The 24,384-nt window shown below is 37.2% G+C and overlaps 2 protein-coding genes across 3 annotated transcripts in view; one reads left to right on the top strand and one right to left on the bottom strand.

Annotated features, from left to right (window-relative positions):
• mcm3 (minichromosome maintenance complex component 3) overlaps window positions 1-11,313 on the top strand; it is a 32,292-nt gene extending 20,979 nt beyond the window's left edge. Inside the window, exons 5-17 of the mRNA XM_079831237.1 lie at window positions 2,643-2,881; window positions 3,005-3,113; window positions 3,373-3,526; window positions 5,017-5,148; window positions 5,260-5,468; window positions 5,652-5,826; window positions 6,052-6,175; window positions 8,457-8,607; window positions 8,729-8,869; window positions 9,420-9,532; window positions 9,905-9,990; window positions 10,273-10,357; window positions 10,541-11,313. Of these exons, the coding sequence (XP_079687363.1) occupies window positions 2,643-2,881; window positions 3,005-3,113; window positions 3,373-3,526; window positions 5,017-5,148; window positions 5,260-5,468; window positions 5,652-5,826; window positions 6,052-6,175; window positions 8,457-8,607; window positions 8,729-8,869; window positions 9,420-9,532; window positions 9,905-9,990; window positions 10,273-10,357; window positions 10,541-10,739 (1,917 nt within the window). The 3' untranslated portion in view covers window positions 10,740-11,313. The remainder of the gene's footprint in view (window positions 1-2,642; window positions 2,882-3,004; window positions 3,114-3,372; window positions 3,527-5,016; window positions 5,149-5,259; window positions 5,469-5,651; window positions 5,827-6,051; window positions 6,176-8,456; window positions 8,608-8,728; window positions 8,870-9,419; window positions 9,533-9,904; window positions 9,991-10,272; window positions 10,358-10,540) is intronic.
• A 5,229-nt stretch (window positions 11,314-16,542) lies between these two features.
• stmn4 (stathmin-like 4) lies at window positions 16,543-24,176 on the bottom strand. 2 transcript variants are annotated; one of them, XM_079830803.1, is made up of 6 exons: window positions 24,052-24,176; window positions 22,675-22,730; window positions 19,322-19,417; window positions 18,983-19,188; window positions 18,711-18,902; window positions 16,543-17,775 (listed from the first exon to the last, which is right to left on the bottom strand). In XM_079830803.1, exons 2-6 carry the CDS (start codon window positions 22,685-22,687, stop codon window positions 17,716-17,718), a joined length of 567 nt encoding a protein of 188 aa, XP_079686929.1. In that variant the 5' UTR covers window positions 22,688-22,730; window positions 24,052-24,176; the 3' UTR covers window positions 16,543-17,715. The 2 variants fall into 2 exon arrangements, with proteins under 2 accessions (XP_079686929.1, XP_079686930.1); XM_079830804.1 differs by having other exon boundaries at window positions 22,662-22,730; window positions 24,052-24,164.
• Window positions 24,177-24,384: the final 208 nt, after the last annotated feature.

Below are 24,384 nucleotides of genomic sequence, written 5' to 3'. Positions count from 1 at the left end.
ATTTTTCAGATGAATATATATATATTTTATAAATATTTCTTTGTATAATGTATTGTGCCCGTGTGTGCTGCCCTTCCCTCAATGAACACAAGATGGCAGCATTGTGTTAGTTTTGAAGCAGGATAAAAAAAAAACTTGTTTCTCTCTCTCTCTCTCTCTCTCTCTCTGTGTGTGTGTGTGTGTGTGTGTGTGTGTGTGTGTGTGTGTGTGTGTGTGGGGGCATGTTTTTGTGAAAATATCAGGACACAAATGTGTATAATGACATGGGTATGACATAGCTATTACAAAAAGAGGGTGAAATATGAGGACGTTCCCCATGTCCTCACTTTTCAAAATGCTTATAAATCACACAGAACAAGTTTTTTTTCACAGAAAGTGAACTGCACAGTCTCCTGTGAGGGTTAGGTTTAGGGGCAGGGGCAGTGTAAGGGGATAGAAAATACGGTCTGTACGGTATAAAAACCATTACGCCTATGGAATGTCCTCACATTTCACAAAAACAAACATGTGTGTGTGTGTGTGTGTGTGTGTGTGTGTGTGTGTGTGTGTGTGTGTGTGTGTGTGTGTGTGTGTGTGTGTCAGTGTCCTGTCTGTGTGGATGCGTCTCATGTCAGCTAATCAAGGGACACTGACACACACACACACACACACACACTCGACGCATAGATAGACACGCGTCAGTTTCCTGCTCACATCGAGTTCTCTTTTGCTCTTGAACAACCAATAACACAGAGGATTTTGAGTATTCTCATATTAGAGTCTTAAATTAGTTAAATAACGTCTTCAATTAACTTTAAAGAGTTGTGAGGAAATGAGATGCGCGGGACAGCGCGTGAGACCCGCGGCTGTTCTTAAAGTGACAGTAGCACTGATGATGCCTGTCATTAATGTTCATCAAAGAACAAAGGGAACAGAGAAAATTGTAGCTTTAATGATGATTCATCTATATTTGATTTATTATTTATGCAGTTAAGGAAGGTTTGATAACTATTACATTTCTGTATAACAGGTAAGGCCATGGGTAAATATAACATTTATTATTTTGGGTTTATGTAAAGATTGTTTTAAAGGGGCTATATGCGTTTTTCTGAAATTTAAACTCGCGACTGACACCTGTGGCCAAAAAACAGAACTGCTCTCATTTTCTGCTCGCTCTCGCAGCGGTGGTGACGTCACATCCGCAGACAGCGCGGGAAAAGACGACCCGCCAGAAAATAGGAAAAATAGGATACAGGCTTATAGGTGCACCCACTGTGAGCGGACAAGGTGTCAGTATGCTCATCAGGAGATGTTTGAGTCATAAATGGTAAAATAAAAAGGCTATTGTTACGTTTATTTTGGGGAAAAAGTTGCATATAGCCCCTTTAAGTTCACTTAAATTAAAAGTTGTTTTTTAAAGCCTAATAAATGTTGAAATTGGGAGCTTTCAGTTATACTGTAATGTAACGTCATTAATGTTTCATAGAGACTTTAGTATCAGTGATACTGGCCTTCATTCATAAAAAATGACAACACAACACATATTTACAATATGCTGTCTTTAAATTGTTTCTAAATTAATTTGGAGAGTAACTGAAATTATTACAATATCAAAATATTAAAAACTTAAAATATTAAAAACTTGCGATTAATCGCGATTAATTACAGAAAAAAATGTGATTAATTAGTTAATTTTTTTGTTAACGATGCCCAGCACTAATATATATATTATAAATATTTCTTTGAATAATCTATTGTGCCTGTGTGTGCTGCCCTTCTCTCAATGAACAAAAGATGGCAGCATTGTGTTAGTTTTGAAACAGGATATAAAAAACATTCCATGTCTTTCTTTCTGCCACTCTCTCTTAGGCTTTCACAAATAACTATCACTTGAAATAAAAACGTCATGTGCTGTGTTTGCCAAGATCACATATGATGCAGATGTCTTTTAATGAATAATTTACTGATATAATTTAAATGTATTAAAAGTAAATTTCACATGGTTTTCTAAAAGTGGCTGTTTATAATAAACTTCCATAAAATGTAGACACGTATCTTACTCTTACCTGACACTGATATTAAAATCATCTTTGCATTTTACTGTGATTTGGCTCAATTTATAAATTTTTTTATAAAAAAAATTTCTTGGACCACCCATATTGAAATGAAAGCACGCTTTATGGTGCATAAGATTGGTGCACAAACGGTAGCTAAGGTAGGTCAAAAACACATGAAGAGAAGTGTTAGGATAATACAACATCAGCATTTGAATGGTATTGTGAACTCATTCCAATTTGACCTTTGACATCATCTGACATGAAATTAATTTAAATTTAATTGATCTCATAGATGTGGCTGTTGTGGTTCGTTGTCATAGCAGCACCAACTGCTGCAGTTAATGTGGTGAATTCAGATGACTTTGACATAGTCCTTTTAGTTTTTCCAATTTTAAATGCCTATTGCCTGCTGTGCACAGTTAAGCTGATGCCACCGGCGTGGCGGTGCCACCGGCTTGGGCCCGTCATCGCTGCTCGCAGCTTTAATTATTATTGTTATTACATAATAATAACATCAATTATTCATATTATGTCAGTGTCAAATTATTTTAATAACAACAACAATAATTATTATGAATCCTCTGTGTCTATATTTGATCCATTCAGGATGAGGAGAACAATCCACTGGAGACTGAGTTCGGTCTGTCCGTATATAAGGACCATCAGACCATCACAGTGCAGGAGATGCCAGAGAAAGCCCCTGCCGGTCAGCTGCCCCGCTCTGTGGACATCATCCTGGACAACGACCTGGTGGACGCTATAAAGCCAGGGGACCGTGCACAGGTGATCGGCACCTACCGCTGCCTGCCCGGCAAGAAGGGCGGCTTCACCTCAGGCACCTTCAGGTAGTGCTGCATCAACTGCGGTTATATTTTTCAAAATACTATTATAGCATTACCATTCTTAATAATAATACTACTTTATGTCAAAGCCTTAATATATCTTGTTCCCCATGTGTGTTTGTTCAGGACCATCATGATCGCCTGTCACGTCAAACAGATGAGCAAAGAAGTCGCTCATTACTTCTCGGCAGATGATGTAGCAAAGATCAAGAACTTCTGCAGAGCTCGCTCAAAGGTAAGATAATGGAAGTGTAAATCGACATAACTTTATACGTTTCAGCTGAATTTAACTGGTTGGATTACATTCCAGATTTGGACACATTTGGTAGCACTTTATTTTACAGTCCTGTTCCCCATGTGCATACTATGTATTATTATAGTAATTACAATAACTGGGTAATAACTAGGTACTAACCCTGAACCTACCTACCTAAGTTATTGTATGTCTATGTTCTCCTAATATGAATGCCTTATTTGTCTTTCTACTCCTTTAGAATGTGTTTGATCAGTTGGCTCGCTCACTGGCTCCCAGTATTCATGGTCATGAGTACATAAAGAAGGCCATCCTGTGTATGCTTCTGGGAGGGGTGGAGAAGGTTTTGGAGAATGGCTCACGCATTAGAGGAGACATCAACGTACTTCTCATAGGTATTTGCCTGCTTAGATGTGCACAGATAATAAGCGACATTTAGGGTAAAATGAATGGTTCATATTTACAAATCGCTCTCTGTGCTGGACATCAGAACTCCACAATAACTTTTTTGTAACTATATAAATCTTAAGTAGACTCAGCTTTTTTGCCATTTTCTGTTGAGATCTATTGATATAATTTTTTATCATATCATATTAACTTTATAAGGACCAAACTTTTTGATGCCCCAACCTTGTGAGTGCCCCCTTCCTATAAGACCCATTCATATTCTGTGAGAAAAATTGTAAGTATGATATAATAAAGACAATAATGTCAAATTATTTATTTAGTAATAATAATATTTTTATAGAATAATAACGTTTTATTATTATTATTGCGTTTTTTTAAACCCCATATTTCTCTGATTTTTATTATTATTACCATAACAGCCCCCTGATTTTTTTTTATTTTACCTTTTTCTGTAGAGAACGATTTATTTACTTTTTGTCATATAAACATGAATATAAGTAACAATACAAATATGATATGTAATAGGTTCAGGTTACAAAGAAACTTTGTATAAATATAAACTGAAAGGTTTAGGTTTATATGACTTTATGAAGTACATTTTTAAATAGACCAGTAAAAATGTTTTTGACCTGTTTTCTATTGAACATGCAGTACTTTAAAGCTGGTTTGGGTGCTGTTTTTTACAGACCCACCAGATGCCGCTATTTATCAGGTTCAGTGTGTAGTATTTATGAGGATCTATTGATTGAAATGCAATATAATATAACTATGTTAACTATGTTTTCAGTGGTGTATAAAGACCTCACATAATGTACCGTTATGTTTTTATTACCTTAGAATGAGCCATTTCTATCTGCACACACCGAAAGTCCCCTTACAGTGAAGTCGCCATTTTGCGTCATCATGTTTCTACATTAACCCTAAACCAGGGGTGTCCAATCCTGCTCCTGGAGGGCCACTGTCCTGCAGAGTTTAGCTCCAACCCCAATTAAAAACACCTGTACGAGCTAATCAAGGTCTTATTAGGCACACTAGAAACTTCCAGACAGGTGTTGAGGCAGGTTGGAGCTAAACTCTGCAGGACAGTGGCCCTCCAGGACCAACTTTGGACACCCCTGCCCTAAACGGACAAACTTCTCTACAGAGCGCTAGTCACTCTCTGCTCTCTCCAACGACGACATTTTTGTCCTGTGTCGCCCCTGTAGCTTCTCTATGTTCACCAAAAGGGAGGGGTGAGCGTTGGGTGATGCAATTCACAACCTCCCCACAAGATGCCGCTAAAATCACACACTGCACCGTAAACTGATTTTGAGGAAAAACCTGCTGAATGGATTTTTAAATAATGTATTAGTTTAAAAAAAATGTGAGAGTATTATACTTTAATTGGTAGCCTCAAATATAATCAATTTAGCCAAATACTTAGTAAATAAATGCATAAGATGTGTTTCAATTCTGCATACATTTCTCTATTTCTTAGGTGACCCATCAGTGGCCAAGTCTCAGCTGCTCCGGTACGTTCTGCACACTGCACCTCGTGCCATTCCCACCACAGGCCGAGGCTCATCAGGTGTCGGTCTGACTGCAGCCGTCACCACTGACCAAGAGACAGGTACTGCGTTTCACACACACCATAAAGCCAAAAAACCATAGGTTTATAACAGGTTTGCCTATTTCAGAGTTTTGTTTGTCCTCCTAATGTTAAGATGTGTCTGTTTCTCAGGTGAGCGTCGTCTCGAGGCGGGTGCCATGGTTTTGGGGGATCGCGGGGTGGTCTGCATTGATGAGTTTGACAAAATGTCAGATATGGATCGCACTGCTATCCATGAGGTCATGGAACAGGGCCGTGTCACCATCGCCAAGGCCGGCATCCATGCTCGGCTCAATGCCCGCTGCAGCGTCCTGGCAGCCGCCAACCCCGTCTATGGCCGAGTAAGTGCTTCATTAGGTGTTTCGTAAAATCTGAATCTGTGAGTAATATGTATCTGTGCGTCATTTCATAATGTTATTCGTAAAAAATATCCAGTAGTTCAAGAAATCTGACTTGAAAGAATAACGATTGCTTGTCTTTTCCAAGCATTTCATGTTTATGATTTTGTCTCTCTTCATCTGCAGTATAATCAGTATAAGACCCCCATGGAGAACATCGGCCTGCAGGACTCGCTGCTATCTCGTTTTGATTTGCTCTTCATCATGCTGGATCAGATGGACCCAGAGCAGGACCGCGAGGTATCCGACCACGTCTTGCGCATTCACCGCTACAGGGATCCCCATGAGCAGGACGGAGCAGGTACAACCTGATAGATCGTTTTAAACTATATATTTTGTATTGGGTGCGTCATTTCTGTGCAGTTAGTGCCAAAAAAGGAGGAGAAAGTATTTTAACATCAAAAACGACACACTTCAGATTTGTGTGTCAAATAAAATGATATATATTCTGTACTAGGAATTATTAATGTTGCAAGTATTGTGTGCTGTAGTTTTAACTGGACTCGCATGCGTTTGTGTGTTTCAGCTCTATCTCTTGGTGGTGCAATCGATGCATTGGCCACTGAAGACCCAAATGCAGTTCAGGAGGAGGAAGAGGAACTGCAAGTGTATGAGAAACACAATCCACTTCTCCATGGCAGCAAAAAAAAGTATGGAGAAGTGCCCACTTTAGTTTTTTTTACTTAACTTTCTATAATTTCTTCTCTAATGCAAATCACGTAGGCTAATTCAGCGTTGCATTTCTAAAGCCCTATTTGCACGGGATTAGTATTATCTGGGGACCTCCTGTGATTAAGGGCGTTTTCACACCTGAAAGTCCGCACCAAGGTCCGAACCGAAGTTCATGTTTTGATACTTTTTATATATTCGGTTAGTTTTGGTTTGGTTTCACATTGCAATTCTGTGAGCGGACTAAAGAACTTTACATGACACACTTGCGTCCACTCGTCATCATCTATGTGGGCTGCATCTGGACATTGATTGGTTTGTAAACGGACGTGCGTCTGACATCAGCGTCTTTGACAAGAGTGAAGGAACGGACGCATATCGCCGCCACTATTGAACCGTGCGCATTGCTTGACTATTTTTTATTCGTTACGTTTAAAAGTGGACATTTCAAGCTTTATATACACATATTTCTCATGTTTGTGAGGCAAGAAGCCTGCTGAGTTTTGGTTTATTTGAGACGCGCTCCAGTTCATGTGTAAAGCATGTGATCGATCCCGCGATTATTGTCTGCTATAGACTATTTGCTTCTTATTTATTAAATCCAGGCAATTATCTGATTAAACGTTGATTAAAATTAAGATACAATTTATACAAAACGAAATTCCCATTAAAGAAATGCTTTCTAAGCAAAATCATACAAAATTTCATTCAAAATTATTTCTGACTTTCTGTCTTCTGACATATTGCGCATATTTTCACTTTTCATAATCAATGTAGCCTAGATTGAATTTAAAAATAACGTTATAATATTTAAACATAAACAGGAACTTCCTGTAAATGGTCTGAAAGTCCGAACCATACAGAAAATGCTTTCAGACTAGAGACGAACCGAACCTTTGTTCAGTTTGATCCGGACCGAGACTGCCTCTTTTCGTCGGACCAAACTTCGTCTGTTTGGTCCGGACCATGGTACGGGGGAAGTTTCACACCTGCAATTTTGATTCGGACCAAACTGAAAAGTCCGAAAATCCGGACCAAACAAGGTAGGTGTGAAAACGCCCTTAGAAATTACCCCCCCACATCTGAATTTCGCGTGGCGCATTCGCACGGGATAAGCAAAGCCTGTGATTTTACTCGTATTTACTGACTTATCTCCCGGATATAATGTCAAGACGTATGATGTCTGTGTTACATCACGTTCCCACCGTCGCTAGATTTTTTATAGTAATACAAATAATTTAGTTCAGTTAGAGAACAGACGTTACAATTAAAAACTGAACTGAGCATAGACCAGCAGCAGGAATTTCATTTATCACAAGAGTGAGGAGCTGACAATATGACGGCGGAAGATTTGGTTTCAAAGCTAAATGTAAAAGCGCCCATTTAAGCGAGCTTGACATTGTACTGTTCTGTTTTTGTGTTTTTCATTAAGAATAATATTGAACACACCTTTCAAGCAATTGGCTCTAATTCTAAAGTGAAAGTATAATGTGCACAGCCGCACAAGCATTTATAAAAGTGCACATTATGAATGCAGCCTCCATTCTTAGCGAAATATGGATAAAAATGCACACAAGAAACAAAAACCTTGCAAAATTATATATGACCAAATCCTGGCCAAATCACAGAGATGCCGATTCGCACCGGACTAATATTATCACAGGACCTCTGTGTTCTGCGAAATATGGTAGGTCATTTGGGGGGGAATTTTTACTTTACAAATTACAGACATAGCCGATTCGCATGGGATTAAGATCACAGACAAACTCCGCAATTATCACAAATTACTAGAGGTCACCAGGTAATACTAATCCCGTGCGAATAGGGCTTTAGATACTTTTTCATGTAAATACACTCGTTTAAAAGTTTAGGGTTGGTAAGATTTTTTAAATGTTTTTGAAAGAGTGTCTTATGCTCACCTAGGTTTTAAAACATCAATATTGTGAATTATTACAATTTAAATAATATATATATATTTTTATATATATTTTAAAATGCAATTTATTTCTGTGATGCAAAGTTGAGTTTTCAGCAGCCATTACTCCACTCTTCAGTGATCCTGCAGAAATTATTCTAATATGCTGATTTGATGCTCAAGAAACATTTCTGATTTATTATCACTGTTGTGCTGCTAAATATTTTTGTGAAAACCATGATACATTTTTTTCATACTTTTTAGATGAATAAACAGTCCAAATAATCTTTTATTCTTAGCTGTCAAATATGAACACCCCATTATTATACAGCTATTGTGTTTTTTAGGGACAGAGTGGTGAGTAAAGCGTTCATGAGGAAGTACATCCACGTTGCCAAGGCTCTTTCACCTGTTCTGACTCAAGATGCAGCCAATCACATTGCAGAAGAGTACTCGAGACTGCGCAGTCAGGAGCAGCTCGGCTCTGACATTGCACGGGTAAATACGGACACATTTACAAACTATTCTGAGTTGCTTTGCTGGTCAGGTATTATTAAAGGAAGTTATTATGCCGTCAGATAACTAATTTGGAAAATCTGTGCTGTGTTTTGTCCCTCAGACATCACCGGTCACCGCTAGAACCCTGGAGACTTTGATCCGTCTTTCTACGGCTCACGCCAAAGCTCGCATGAGCAAAGTTGTGGAACTGGTGGACACAGACATTGCTGTGGAGCTTGTGCAGTTTGCCTATTTCAAGAAGGTTTGTTTGTTAAAAGGCACCTATTATGCACAATCCACCTTTATATGGCGTTTGGACATAAATGTGTGTTGGGCAGTGTGTGAACAAAATCACTAGACTGGGTGAACCCAGCCCAATCTGCTGGCGATTTGATTTCGCCCCGCAGCTCAGGCTGGAAACCTGTACATATTTCTATCCTGCTTCTGTTACAAATTCGCGGGGACCAATCACAAACCGGCTTATCCACCTGGCACGCTATTGGCGGGTTTAACACAATAACTGATAGAGAAGCGATGGATCTTTGGTCTGATTGGTTGAAGGATTATCCAATTGCGAAACAGAGTCATTTGAACTATGTCCGTTGATCACGCCTCTTGTGGTTTGATAGGTTGAAGGACTATCCAATTTTTGAACTATGCCCGTTGATTCGGCTACGTAGCCTTACCTTGGTGTTTTAAGATATGAGGTTTTACTTTTTAATAAAGTACTTCTGTTAGTGGCTGATTTAAACATATTAGAAAATTCCTATCAATTAAATTAATATCTTTTACCCTTATTTCCCAATCCTCAGGTTTTAGAGAAGGAACGTAAACGCTCTAGAAATGGGGCACAGGACGCAGACTCGGAGGATGAGCAGCAGGAGGAGGATGAAGCACAAGAAACACCTCGACCACAGAGAAAAAGGTCTAGTGTTATTCCACAATAGCATGACAAAGTCAATGTTTATGAATTTTCAAAGCTATAAAAAATGTGGTATTGATACGATTTTTTTAAATATTACATTAAATGTTTAATGTTACAATGTCACTTGATTTATTTACACACAAAAAAAAAGTACTGAACAACCTCGAACAGTGGTGTATTCATTATTAAAACCATCAGGTGTGAGGATTGCTTTAAAAAATTGTTAGTTTACAGTGTTTTGTAACTATTTTAATGTGTTAATGATTATGATGCTTATTGTGGAACTTAGTAATATATGAGAACTCAATGCCCCCTGGTGGCCAACTGGGTGAACAAGAATTGACCAATGAAAGTATTTTCTTTGTCCTGTAGGAGGCGCAATTCTGAGCGCAGACCATCTCAGGGCAGCGAGTCGTATGACCCTTATGACTTTGATACCGAGACTGACATACCACAAAGTAAGAAAAACCAACAGTTTTATAGACATTTTATAAATATTGTATTAAATGTTAAATTAATTATAAATATTTGTAACAATTTTCACACATCATTAAAAAATAAATATATATTAAATGTTTTGAACAAAAAACAAATGTATTAAATTAGAAGTTAATTATTAAAATATCTAATATTAAATTAAATGATAAAATATATTAAGATATTTTAATCATAATTAAAATATCACTTTTTATCATAATGCATATAAAATGCTGAAATTATTATTACTTATTTTTTCTCAGTTCAGTCCCCAGCTCCTGCAAGGCAGGGTGAGGAGCCAATGGACACACCTGATCAGAATGGTCACACCGAGTTGTCTGTTGACAGGTAGGCGTTCAGGATTTGTCTGTTGGGATTTTTTTGTATCACACTCAGCGTTTTCAAAGTGCTGCCGCATTCTTTTGAAGTATTGTTTCAGATTAAGTTCTAAACAGAAACTGCATTGCTGGCAGGTCCGCTGATTGTTTCAGATGCTCTATGTCTGATGCACAATGTGTGTGTTTGCTATAGGTTGAAGGAGTTCAAAACCGCATTGCTGGAGGTGTTCCGCTCTGCTCATGCTCAGTCAGTGGGCATGATCGCTCTGATGGAGAGCATCAACAAGAGCTGCCCGTCTCCGTTTAACGAAACTGAGGTCCGTGCCGCTCTCGCCCGCATGCAGGACGACAACCAGGTTATGGTGGCTGATGATATCATCTTCCTTATATGAAGTGTTTTTGGAGAATACTTGAAATCGTAAATTTCAAGTGCAGATTTGTTTCAGAAGATTTGCAATATGTGTGCAATGTTCATTTTCATATTCTTTGTACATGCATACAATGCATGTATTAAAAAAAACAAAAACAAAAAATGTATTCTCTCAAACACATCGTATTGTACATTTTACCCATGCTTATACATACAAATTCCTTTTAAAAATGTTATTCTTTCCAAGATATTTTTTTAAACATGCATTTGTTTCATGTTCATCACTGTTCTTAGACTTGGTCAATGTTCTACAGAAAATAGTTTTCTCTGTTGTTTTTCATTTTTTTCAGAATAGCTTGGGCAATTTTTTATGACAACTTGTAAATAATGATTTATTGTTAAAAAGATAAGTTTGACCACTGAAAATGTAAAAAAAAAAAAAACTGGTGTCAGAATAATGAAAATGAACATGCAGGATATGCAGTTTACAATCTGGTCTGTGCCATATCTCAAACCCATTCCCCCTGTCCCACCCCAATATTTTTGCTTCCTGTCTATTTCCTCCGTCAATAAAAAGCTAAAACATTAAAATCTCACTTTTGTTTTCTCATTGACTGCATTTTCCCACAATATACTTAATGTACAAATATACTACTGATCCAGATCTAGCATTTCATGAATCTCTGCTCTTTTGCGTAACACCAGAAAGCCACATAACCTCAAACTAGTCATGCTTCAGACATTCCAAGTCATTACAGCTACTGTTTGCCCACAGTGCCCTTTCAGTGTCTGTCTGTACCATTATGACTGGATTGTCTCACAGATGTAGAACAAATGATGATTTAAATGCAATGTGCATGTTCTTTGAGATGCATCTTATTGCTCTCCAGCTTCTCGGTTCTTCAGAACTGATGATCGTAACCTCTGTTTGCGTGGGAGATGGAGAAAGCCTAGCAATGGTTGCAATAAGATACGTAATTGACTGATTCTTATTACATTGTAATCAGAGAATTATGGTTTCCTGATATACCGTAAAGGCATAGACAACTCAAAAATGACAATTCTGTCATTTACTGTCCCTCATGCGTTTCAAATTATGACTTACTTTCTCATTTGGAACACTAATAAAATGTTTTGAAGAACATTAGACCCCATTGACTTCCATTATGGACAAAAAGATGACATGAAGGTTTGAAATGACATGAGGGTAAGTAAATTGACAGAATTTGATATCCTTTTATGCAACTGGTTCTTATGCCATACAACTTAAAACACTCCATTGTTGTTGTTCTGATCTGCTTGTAATGTCATTTCTTAGAATGACTCAGGAGATGTTATCATATGCTTGTGGTCGTGCTAGTGTTGGCTGCTGGAACGTACTGTTTCAAGAACCAAGTCAGCACTTCTGTGACCTAAATTGAAATTAGTTGGAGAGTGCAAGAGCATTGTGTATGTGTTGTGCTGCAAGTATCTGTTGGTGTAACTGCGGGAAAATTTACCATTGAATTGCCAACTGTAACCCTTTCATCAAGGGCTCTTAATGAGTGTTGGGCAATTAAAAAACTAACATGTTTTACAGCATTAATTAATACTGGTTCATGTTCATTTCTATGTATACATGACCGGTCAGAAGTTTGGAGTTGGTACATTTTCTTTTATGTTTTAGAAATAAGTCTCTTACCCATGCTGCATTTTTTTGATAAAAAAATACACTAATAATAATACTGTTAGAAGTTAAAATAACTTTTTGTATATATTTTAAAATGTAATTTATTTCTGTGATGGCAAAGCTGATTTTCAGCATATTCTAATGATTTGGAGCTCAAAAAACATTTCTTATTATCAATTTTGAATCAAAAATGTTATAAAGTTGTGCTGCTTAATATTTTTATGGAAACTATGCTATATTTTTTAATGAACAGAAAGTTCAAAAGAACAGCATTTATTTGAAATAGAATTATTTTGAAACATTTTAAATGTCTTCTCTGTCACTTTTGATCATTTTAATGTGTCCTGTTCTGACACCAAACAACAGTGCATTTATAAATTAACATTAACCCACTTTAATAAATTAAGAAATGCTGTACATTGTTAGTTCATGTTAAGCAAGTTAATAAAGATATAGTTCACCTAAAAATTTAAATCCTGTCATCATTTACTTGCTGTCATCATGTTCCAAACCTGTATGAATTTCTTTCTTCTGCTGAACACAAAAGAAGACATTTTTTTGAAGAATATGGGTACCCAAACATTTGATGGGCTCCATTGACTTCCATAGTATGGCTGGGAAAAAATACTATGGAAGTCAATGGGGTCCATCAACTGTTTCGTTACCCATATTCATTAAAAATGTTCAGCAGAGGAAAGAAATTCATACAGGTTTGGAATAACTTGTGGGTGAGTAGGGTGAATTCAGGGTGATTGGGACACTTTTTGCCATTGAGATGACTTGGAAAAAGTGTCCCAATCACCCTGAATTCACCCTACATGATGACAGAAATTTCATTTTTGGGTGAACTATCCCTTTAAATAAAGTTAAAGGGCCACTTCAGTGATTTAGCATTAAGCTTTGTATCAGTAGAAACCCCATAGTATATTTGAATTATGGTACTTTCCCCCCTCATATCCCCCTGAGACGAGAGAATTATGCATTTTATTTCTGGAAAAAATCCTCAGATGACGCAAATATCGTCATTTTTGCGTCATCAGAGGATTTTTTGGCCAGAGGCGAAAAACTACTGCCAGTAGATGGAGCTGTTCCGCATGTTTTCAACCCGCCCACAGGGGAGAGATCTCACGCACAGAATGTAAATGCGCTCAGCTCGGCCATTCATAACCGGAGCGCGCAGAGCAAAGTGAGTGTTTCAACTTTTCAGTGAATTCCTTTGAAAGTTTAGCTTCCATATGCGATCAGAAAACGCGCCAGACTGGACATGCGCTGAGAATGACAGCCGCGCTTACCTCAGCTCTGCTCAGCTCTTACTTCCCTCTCGTGCTGAATAAAAATCTTATTTATTGAAAATACACATTCAGTTTTTAATTTTAGTGTTTATTCTCTAACTGAACAAAATTATTGTATTATTATGGGCAGCGAAGCAAGTGCATTCTGGGAGTTGTTGTCTTTCATCCACATGAGACAAAAATACATTTTCTGTCTTTTCTCAGTCTAGAAGGCACCAAATTCAAAAATAATTTCACATTTCTTCTACATAAATGACCCAGTTTAAATACACATTCGTCTTCCCAGCGCTGAAGTGCCTCTTTAACAAATTGAAAATTATTGTAAGGTGTTACTGTATTAAGGTGAATTTGTTACTGATGAAACTGCTCTAAAACACAGTCTATGCGATTTTGCCAAGTAAGACATGTTCCTGGATCAAATCTGTCCCTCAAATCAGATTGATTGATTGATTGGAATGTTGTTCCAGGATCAACAAAGATGACGATCCAGGAACATGTTGTACTTGGTGAAATCAGGTTCACCCTAAAACAAAGTTAAGTTCTTGACAGGTTTCAAATGCAAGAGGTTATGTTGTGCAACAAAATATAAGACATGGCTAATTTAAATGTATTATATTTTAAATAAAATTTGATACGTTTTCTCAGTTGCGTTGGGAAGTTATCTCTACATTGTTCAGAAATGCTAACAGTTGAGCAATATTGAAGGCAACGAAACTGAAATATTTCAGTAGGCTGTCGACACTTAGTTTAGACTTAGCTTAGGTTTTGCTATAAAGGTTTTTTTTTTTATCTGCATGGCCAATCAACATATATATACATATATATGGGTCACTTTGTCTCACATATCAGCAAAACCAGTCTTTCAGAACATAATCGACATATCCTGTCAAAGCTGTTGACCCATATAAAGTGCATAGTGCACTGTTAATGTACAAATATGAGACGAGAACGTGGGAGACCACAGTGTTGTGTCCGTTTTAAACATGCAGTGAAACGAGAATAGCAAGTGGTGGGCAGATTACGTGCACATTGTAGTCCGTTACTGATTACAAATTACATGACGGAAATTGTAGTTAGTAATCTGGATTACTGCTTTTTCGTAATGTATTCGGACTATTACTTATGATCAAACTCGTTTATAACTTTTTTGGCAAAAAAAAAAGAACTAATTTCACAAAAAGAAATGCATTGCAGGTTAGTCTACATTGTCAGGGAGTTCTGAAGATGACTGTCTACTTCACATGTGTCTCTTTATCTACGTCAAGATCAGGAAGTTTCTCACCAGCCCATATAAACAGAAGCAGATTAGATGCAGTTTTTATTCTGAAGATGCAGCTCTCATTGGTGAGTTAACACCAATTCATTGAACTCTAATTCTTTCTTTCTTTCTTTCTTTCTTTCTATTTACCATTGACTAGATACATTTGAGGAGGTTGTTTTTCATTTTGGAGGAATATAATGATATTGTATCCATTTGAAATGTGTTGATTTAGATTCTTTTGTTGATATCTCAGGATATGCACCAATTCATTTATGTAAATAAAGATGCTTAACTGACTTTCAATTCAATAACTATAAAAATGTTATGCCTTTTTTTAAGATTTACAAATATAAATTGTATAGTAAAATTCCATCAAATTGAATTGAATAATCTTTACATATTCATATATTATGGATGAGTAAACAAAAAACTAGACCTTAAAAAAACATTTTGTAGAAATCTTAATGGAAAAAGGTAATGGACCATTTAGTTTATGTGACTCATATTCATAAATTTAAACATTTTCTGTTTTTTATTTATCAATGCGAATCACATAAACTGAAATAGTCCATTCCCTTATTCCATAAAGATTTATACAAAATGTTTTATTAAGCTTTATTTTACTATTTTGAGTGTATATACAGTATAAAGTTTCATAATTCAGTGTCATTGTTGCAAGATGTCTATGGTTAGTCTAAAAACGGATCTTGATATATTTAAGGGCTGAATGCAGTTTAGGGTAAAATGAATAATATCAAAACAGAAAGTTCAAGCAACACACTTCAGGACTCTGTCTCCATCTCCTCAGGTTTTCAGAGCTGTGCTGCTGCTTTTCCTGCTTGCCCTTATATTAGGTGTAGAATGTAATTCTGAAAAAAAGTCTAAAAGAAAAAGAACACCGAAATGTTCAGGTGCTGGACGTAAAAAGAAAGAACTGTGGGTCGCCCTGGACTCAACTCTGAACATCTCAACGATTGCCTCCCCATGCCCAAGCAGATCTTTGTCACCATGGACATATGAGTGAGTCTTTGATCGGATTGTTTATTTTAGGAATCGTTCCAATGATTCGGCGTAGTTTGGGGTCATTTTGATTCACTGATTACAACCTGGCTGTTGTGTGAATTTTTCTAAATGTTTCTTCTTTCAATTCAGAACTTCCTCTGACGATTCACGAATCCCACAGAAAATCTCTGAAGCAAAATGTGACCATAGAGGCTGTATAACTGGAGATGGTGAGGTTGACTCGGGACTGGAGTCTAAACCCATCTACTACCAGATCAATGTTCTGAAGAGAGTGAAGTGCAAAAAAGCGCCGCACTACGCCCTTAAACTGGAGACTAAAATAGTTAGTCTAGGCTGTACATGTGTTTCACCCAATGTTGAGCCTCAGAATTAGTTCTATACTGCGCTTTTAATTATGTACCGGTATATTGTTGTATTAATCTGCCTATAGGTACAGAAAACTTCTGTTGCCATCTTTTCATCAGCTTTGTATTTATTGTAATTTCGGTTAATAAAATATTATTGTAACATTTATTGATTTTCTTTGTAATAGTTTGTTTCATTGCAATAATTGTATGAATTCAAACGAAACCTTGGTTTTAGTTAAGAGAAGCATTTATTTCACTTTGTTTAGAGAATTCAGTCATTTGGAAATTACAAACACAGGGAGCATTTACGTTCCATTTTCTCACAAAAATCAGGTCGATTAACATCAATTCTCATCATTGCACATACAACGGCTCTTTTTTGATGCTGCGCACCAACATCAAACTCCTTTGTCTTTGTATAGAACGAGTAAAATAAACAGACTATACAGTAAAGCTCATTGACATGCCAAAGCAAAGTGCACCATTCATATCTAAAACTTTCAAACTATTTCCCAAATCCAAACAGGATCTTTTTCTCACACCTGAGTGCTTTCATTCTTCGTTTTCTGAGATGCCACTATGTGTTTTCCTACCGATGAGCGCCAAAATACAAATAGAATGAATGAAAAAGCTAAATGTGCTTCTGAGTTGTGCTTAAAGTGTCACTGTGCTCCACTTTTAATCAGTGAGAGGAATATGAGCGTTCAGATTGATATGTTCATCCAGAATGTTCTAGTAATCTAATATTAACTGTATTATATTTTCACCTTGCATCAACACAGCAGGAAATGTGATAGATATTGTACCTCTAGCCATCTGATTGCTGATGCTTAATAATACATATTGTATAAGCATGCCTGAGGTTCTATATTGATTATTGAATATTCATTAAAAAAAGCATAAGCCAAAGCTTCAGTAGATGGCACGTTTTGGAAAAAAGATGCTTTTGTGACTGTAAAGAGATATTTCCATTAGTGAAGGATGATTTTAAGATGTAGTTTATGTTAACACATTCATCAGTACTGGTTATGAAGGTTATAAAAAGCATCTCTTTAGCGATTTCACTTCTTGTCCTTCTCTCCAAGTCATTTCAAAAGATCAGTTTAGTATATTCATTCTTCTGCTCTGAAGCAAAATCCTGTACTCCACCAAGCAACATACCCTTAGTGCACCTTGCATTGCCATCTAGACAATATTTTTTTTTCTGGTTTTAATAATATTAAGTAGATTTGATGTTGTTAATCCCCACAAAAGCTTGGTGTGTTGCAATTTGTCATTATCGATGTCCAATATGTCCCCTTTTTGAGATGTATTGGCTACCATTTGTTTTTATTTTCTCTTCACCGGTTTCATCTCCGTAACTCTTTTTCCCTGTACCACAGGAGTCCCGCGCAGCAGGCGCTCCTCTACCGGCAGGCCTCCTCTTTCAGCTCTTTGTTCTTCCTCACCTCCTCTGCGTGTTTGTCCTACATAGACACAAAAGAAAACTTACTCGACCTGTGTTCATGCATGTATTAGTGTGTCGGTGACATAAACAAAGTGGGGAAACTATCCACCCCATTCTCATGCAATATTCATTCTGATTCTATAGTTAGACTGGGAAGGAACTCAGATTCACAAAGGCCAGGAACACACTGAATGTGTAATCATCACACAAATTTGGGACATTTTAGTTTTTCTTTTATGTAGTTAAAGAAATTATTACGTTTATTCAACAAGAATAAACTGACCAAATGAGACAGTAAAAGACATCTATAATCTATTTCAAGGAAATCCGGTTGTTCTGACATTTTTTGATCATGGTTTTCACAAAAATATCAAGCAGCACAACTGTTTTCAACACTGATAAATAATAATAAGAAATGTTTCTTGAGCACCAAATCAGCATATTAGAATGATTTCTGAAGGATCATGTGACACTGAAGACTGGCATAATGATGCTGAAAATCCAGGAATACTTTTTAAAATTCATTAAAATAGACTAGAAAAGCAAAGTTATTTTAAATTGCAATATTATTTCAAAATATTACTGTTTTTACTGCATTTTTCAACAAATAAATGCAGCCTTGGTGAGAATAGGATACTTTAAGCATATAAAAATCTTATCAACTTTAAATTTTTAATGCTAAACATGTAAAATTACACATATGAAGTTCTCATTTGATTGTAATGAACTGTTTAAAAGTAAAAAAGTTCTAAGTTTTAGCATTTTAGCTAAACAGTCTAGCTTCCATTTACAACAAATCTTTCAAGTTATGCCCTAAAGTCCCTGTTTCACTATGAAATATGTCTCATTATGAAAGTAAAATGGGTTGTAAACAGCAATTCACATATAGGCCCAGTGAAGTGCTGTAATGAAGTATTCAAGTACTTTACCACCTTGTCAGTTAGTCATTTGTACCTTTTCCTGTAGTCTCTCCAGCATGGCGGCAAGCAAAGCCTCGCGGTTCTCTTTGATGGCTTCCATCTTCTGCTCCAGCTTTTCTTTAGCATTCTTAATGAAGTTGTTGTTCTCCTCAAATGCCTTCTGGATGACCTCTCTCTCGTGCTCCCTCTTCTCAGCAAGATGCTTTAACATCTCGGCTTCCTGAAACTGGAGATAATACCGTTTCAGCATTAAAATCAGAGTGAGAATGAGAGTGATGGTTTGGGTATGCAAGTGTAAATTCCAACCTTCCGCCTCTCCTCAGCTGCTTCCAGTTTCTTCTGGATCTCCTCCAGTGAAGGGTCCTTACGCTGGGGCATGGAAGTGTTAAGCTCAGGCACGCCGTCAAAAGAGGGGGGTTTCAGGATCACCTCAAATGCCTGGCCCGAGGCCCGCTTGTTCAGCTCAATGACCTCCATATCTTTGATCACACACCAGTTGAGATCCACTACATCTTTAAGAATGATCACACAGAGTGCTTACTGTGAGCATAATGCATCAAGTCTTTATTATATGTATGCTCATTGCATTGTAGTGGTAGAGATGTGTCTATAAAATACAAATAATGATGTGATTTTGTTATTTACCCTCAGCCTTGTATGTGGGATTTTCTGCAGGGTTTGAGTTGATGCAGGAGCACAGAAATGACACTAGGGGGAGCTCCTTCACCTTGTCTCGATATGCTGTGTGGAGAAACCTCAGGTAAATATAAATTCCACGTAAATATAAACAAAAGCCTGCATACTAATAAATCTCTTAATCATACTTGATTGGTGCCGAAAAATAAAAGCAATTGCTTATAAAATGTCCAAACTAGGTTACCTGACAGATTTCACAGAATTAACCATAGGGTAAAGTAAAGCATCAATCCCAGGGATTGTATGAACTGCTAAAATGCATGTATTCAATGTACCTTGAGCACAATGTAAGTCGCAGTGGATAAAAGCGTCTGTGAAATGTGTAAATATAAGCAGAACAGTAGAATCTCTTTTCTATCTGCTATTTGCAATTGCAACCATTCGCACGTTAGAAAACATGAAGACTGCTATCAGATAAACCCAACCAATCACGTGATTTTGGGTGAGGAACTAGTGTTTGGTCAACCAATGGGAGTCTGAGGGAGCGTTTGGAGACAGGTTTATTTAAAATAAAGGTAACACTTTACAATAAGGTTAATTAGTTAACTAACGTTAACAAAGATTAACTAATGCTGAACAGAGGTGTTGTTTATGGTTAGTTCATGTTAACTAATGCATTAACTAATGTTAACTAATACAACCTTATTGTAAAGTGTTACCAAAATGGATCATAATTAAAGGCACAATATGTAAAATTTTTGGATTAAAATATCCAAAAACAATTAGAACAATGTTATATATTTTGTTGACTTGTGTACTATACATTATCCAAAATGTTTCCAAGAATGTTTAAATCCAGAGAAATAAGCAATTTTAACCAGGAGACGGACGTGCATTGTTTATCAATGACATAATACCCGCATTACCCCCGATTTCCATGGAAACACCAAATACTTTAATATATTATGTTTTATTAGACAGGTGAGCAACTGTTTGGATACATTCATCAACAGGAAACGAATCATTGTTATACAGCTCAACACAGTTAGTCTTATTGTTTAAATCTTGTTTTCTTGATTTACCACGAGTACCATGTTTTACCATGCCTAACATCGATCTTACTGCAGTGTGCAACAAGTGTCTCATAGTAGCCGCCGAGCGAACGCACAGAGTAGCATTATAACATAACTTTCAACACACTCAAATGTATCTAATTTGATAAAACAGCGCTGCGCTAAGACCCGTTCACACAAGAACGATAACTTTAAAGATAACTATATTAGCGTCCACACCAGTCATTACAGCTTGATGGATTCTGATTGGCTGTCAATTTTTTTATCGTTCATCACCTGGAAAAAAAATAGTTCTGAAAGTGATTCCAACTATATCGTTTCTCTGTGCCATTATCGTTATAGCTGTGGTGGTGTGAACTCTGCCTGCTACACTCAACAAAAAAAAGTTTCTATATTGCACCAAAAATGGTTCTTGGCTCTTAATCATAGGGGAACCTTTTTTAGTGCTATATAGCGCCAATTTTGGTGCTTCAGTGGTTCTTCAGTGGTTCTTCACCGGTTCTTTGACTAAAGTGCTATATAGCACCTCTGAAGAACCTCTGAAGAACCACTGAAGCACCAAAATTTGTGCTATATAGCACTAAAAAAGTTTCCCCTTTGATTACGAGCCAAGAACCATTTTTGGTGCCATATAGAACCTTATTTTTTTTTGTGTGTATTCATTAATACTGAGAACGATTTTTAGAACTATATCTTTATCGTTATCTTTATAGTTATCGTCCTTGGTGTGAACAGGCCTTTACCCCACATACGCATGACCAGGGCTGCGTTCAGCCCCGACAAAACATTGCAAACCGTTTTTTAAATGGAAACGGTGCTGCGTTGAACACCCTGTTCTGATGACGCAAGTGTTGCAACTATGGCAGCTGAGAAGGCCATTCTTTGTGTTCTTTTTGAAGAATTTTCGGAGCCTGATGAAATCGATATAAATACGTGTTTACTACTGCAAAATACATGCAATCACTGCCCTTGCTGTCCAGAATAAAAGAGAACATCCCCATCCCATTTAATTAACTTTTTTATCTCCTGGTAATCAATTCTAATTTAAATCATTTTATTTCTAGTTCTTACTTTTTTCTTGTATTTTCTCTCATTTTTATGTAAAGCACTTAATTACCATTATGTATGAAATTTGATATATAAATAAACTTGCCTTGCAATGAAGCTAAAAATATAAACAACTACATCATCATGTTGATAAGCTATATTTGTACTATAAAACTCTCACAACAATCACGTCTTCTAATAACTTCAATTGTTGTGTAGGCCTATACCGAGCTGTAGCGGACACTTTTGTAAACAACTTTACTTGGACCCATTGTGCGAGCTGTCTCTTTAATACCGCATGGTTTATATACATGTTGCTGCTGATTGGGCTGACATATTTGACACACCCACCAAACGAGAGAAAACGTATCTCAAACCCGTTGCACACCGTTTCCAGGAAACATGACGTTCAACCGGAAACCATAGCAAAACGTTGCGCACCGGTTTGAGCTTTGAACGTGCCCCAGAAGAGTCTGCGGCATAATAAAAGCTCTATTGTTGTGAATAAGCGACCTCTAGTGGCGAAAAATTACATATTGTGGCTTTAAAGGGGCTATATGCAACTTTTCCCCCAAAATAAACGTAACAATAGCCTTTTTATTTTACCATTTATGACTCAAACATCTCCTGATGAGCATACTGACACCTTGTCCGCTCACAGTGGGTGCACCTATAAGCCTGTATCCTATTTTTCCTATTTTCTGGCGGGTCGTTTTTTTCCCGTGCTGTCTGCGGATGTGACGTCACCACCGCTGCGAGAGCGAGCAGAAAATAAGAGCAGTTCTGTTTTTTGGCCACAGGTGTCAGTCGCGAGTTTAAATTTCAGAAAAACGCATATAGCCCCTTTAAACATTTAACATTTTTACATAATTTAACAATAATATAGAATATTTCTTTAAATAAATAAAAAAACTGCTTCAAATATGCATGATATTTGTTACACTGGAGAAAAAACGAACTTTTTTGCAGTGTAAAGTTACAACCTTGGAAAACTACACATTTTAATGAATCAACTAATCTAAAATGCTCATATTGGCATTTTTTTATGTCGGATACTCTGATTAAGTTAATCAAAGTAATTGTATTGTATTCAAATCAGTTTCTCTTAGTTTCTCAAAATATTTAATCCAAGCACCTGCTAACATTTCAGCTCAAAAATCATAGTCTGTGTTGCCTTCAAATATTGATTTTGACAATGGGGGCTTCGGAGTTTGTGAATCAGGGCTCACTTTTGTAGCTTACCTGCCAAGGTCATGTTTATGCAGTAGTGCGTGTCGCTTACAACCCTTCGTTCTGTCCTGTTTAGAGAGAGAGGGAGAAAGAGAGGATTAGGAAAGAGTGTGTGTTTTTAGTTTACTGGCCACAAGGATAAATCCCTCTGACCTCAAGTAAAGGTTCTGAAACATCAGAATTATAAAATAACTCAAATAAATCCCATTTAATTAATACAATGTCTCTTACTTTCAAAAAGAATATGTGAAATGCAGATCCATTGTGCAAAAGATGTGTGTAAAAGGCGCTTGTGTTGTGATGTGGCGGAACATTTGGTGAGAGAGGAGCATGAATTCAGATGAGGAGCAGCAGGGAGTGTCACGCACAATCTCTGTATTGTTACTCCGCCTGAAAGCTGCCTCTTATGAGCATACAAGACAGTTTTAGGAAGCAAACATTAAACATTACATAAATCCTAAAACTTAAGTGCCCATATGCCATCCCAGATGACATTCCATAGCAGGTATAAGAGCTTAATGGAAGGACACAGTGATGCTTTGTTCAGCTTGGGGAGCACTAAAACCTAAAGAGATAGTGGCCTGGGCGGTCACCTGGTGGTGGTGGTGGTGGTGTATGTCTGTCTCAATCTATAATCATAAGCTAAATTGGCATGGACCCCTATGGAGAGACACCGCTGAGAGAGAAGCATTGCCCTGCCCTGTTCATACATACAACTACTTTTGTCTATACACACACACACTCATTAGCATTTTGATTAATAGCCCGTTGCTGCATGTATAGTTGTTCATTTAAATCTTGTTAGTTGTTACAGAAGCAGATACCCGTTTATCCTTTCAATGTTGTACTGTCTTTGTCACTATATTCTCACATCACCATTACAAAACAAATGTATGACTCCTTTACATAATTGTTATCTGTTGCCCCAAATGGCATATATGCATAGTGTCAGGATAAACACAAGTAAAATAATTTCTCAAATGACTATATTAATATATAAACACAATAAAAAGTAACAAAATGAATCCTAATGCAACCCTAAACACTGCAGTCGGTGTGTGAAAGGTTGTTTACTGACTCTTGCCTTTGAATAACATCATTTAGTGCACTCTGTTATCTTTGAACACATTGGTGCATATCTATACACATAGATACACATACATTTGGCTATATATGAATTTTCATGCATATAAAAGTTGCTTGGCATACATTATTGATGGCAGACACAGCATGCTGTAAGAACACTGAGTTCCCACTATAGAGGTCTGATGCGGCACATTTCATCTTTCAGTCAAAGGTAACCTTTTTCTTTCTCTTTTTATCAATGTTCAAATACACAAAAACATCAGAGTACAGCCTCTCGTTTGATTTTGTGATGCCCACACTTACCTTTTCTCCTTGATGAGGTGTTGTCCCTATCTCCCCCCTCTCTCTCTTGCTGTCTCTTTCTCTTTCCCTGTATCCTCTTTTTCAGCTCCCTCTCTTTTGCTCCGTGCCTGCTGCTCCTCGGATACAAGAGCTCAGCAGCATCAGCAGCGGCACCCCTCCTATCGCATGACATCATCTTCCAGTGCTGCTATTGGACGAGGTGAGTGGCAGAGCACCGTGGGCCAGCATTGCTCCATTACAGAGAAGGGCGGGCGGTGTTAACTCTTTGTGCCTTACTGCAGGTGTCCATGCAAAATAGAAGATGGGTGTTTTCTAACACGTACTGGAGATGAC

This window comes from Gobio gobio (genome assembly GCF_949357685.1).
Source record: "Gobio gobio genome assembly, chromosome: 12".
NCBI lineage: Eukaryota > Metazoa > Chordata > Actinopteri > Cypriniformes > Gobionidae > Gobio > Gobio gobio.
The sequence above is the reverse complement of the archived record's forward strand: the minus strand, read 5'-3'. Positions and strand labels throughout refer to the sequence as shown.

Bases quoted from the DNA above. Each gene is read 5' to 3' on its own strand.
- stmn4 (XM_079830803.1), bottom strand. The intron at 19,189-19,321 runs GTAAATAACAAA...TCATTCTTAAAG, and splicing joins TCCCACATACAAGGCTGAGG to ATGTAGTGGATCTCAACTGG. The intron at 18,903-18,982 runs GTTGGAATTTAC...TATTATCTCCAG, and splicing joins CAGCTGAGGAGAGGCGGAAG to TTTCAGGAAGCCGAGATGTT.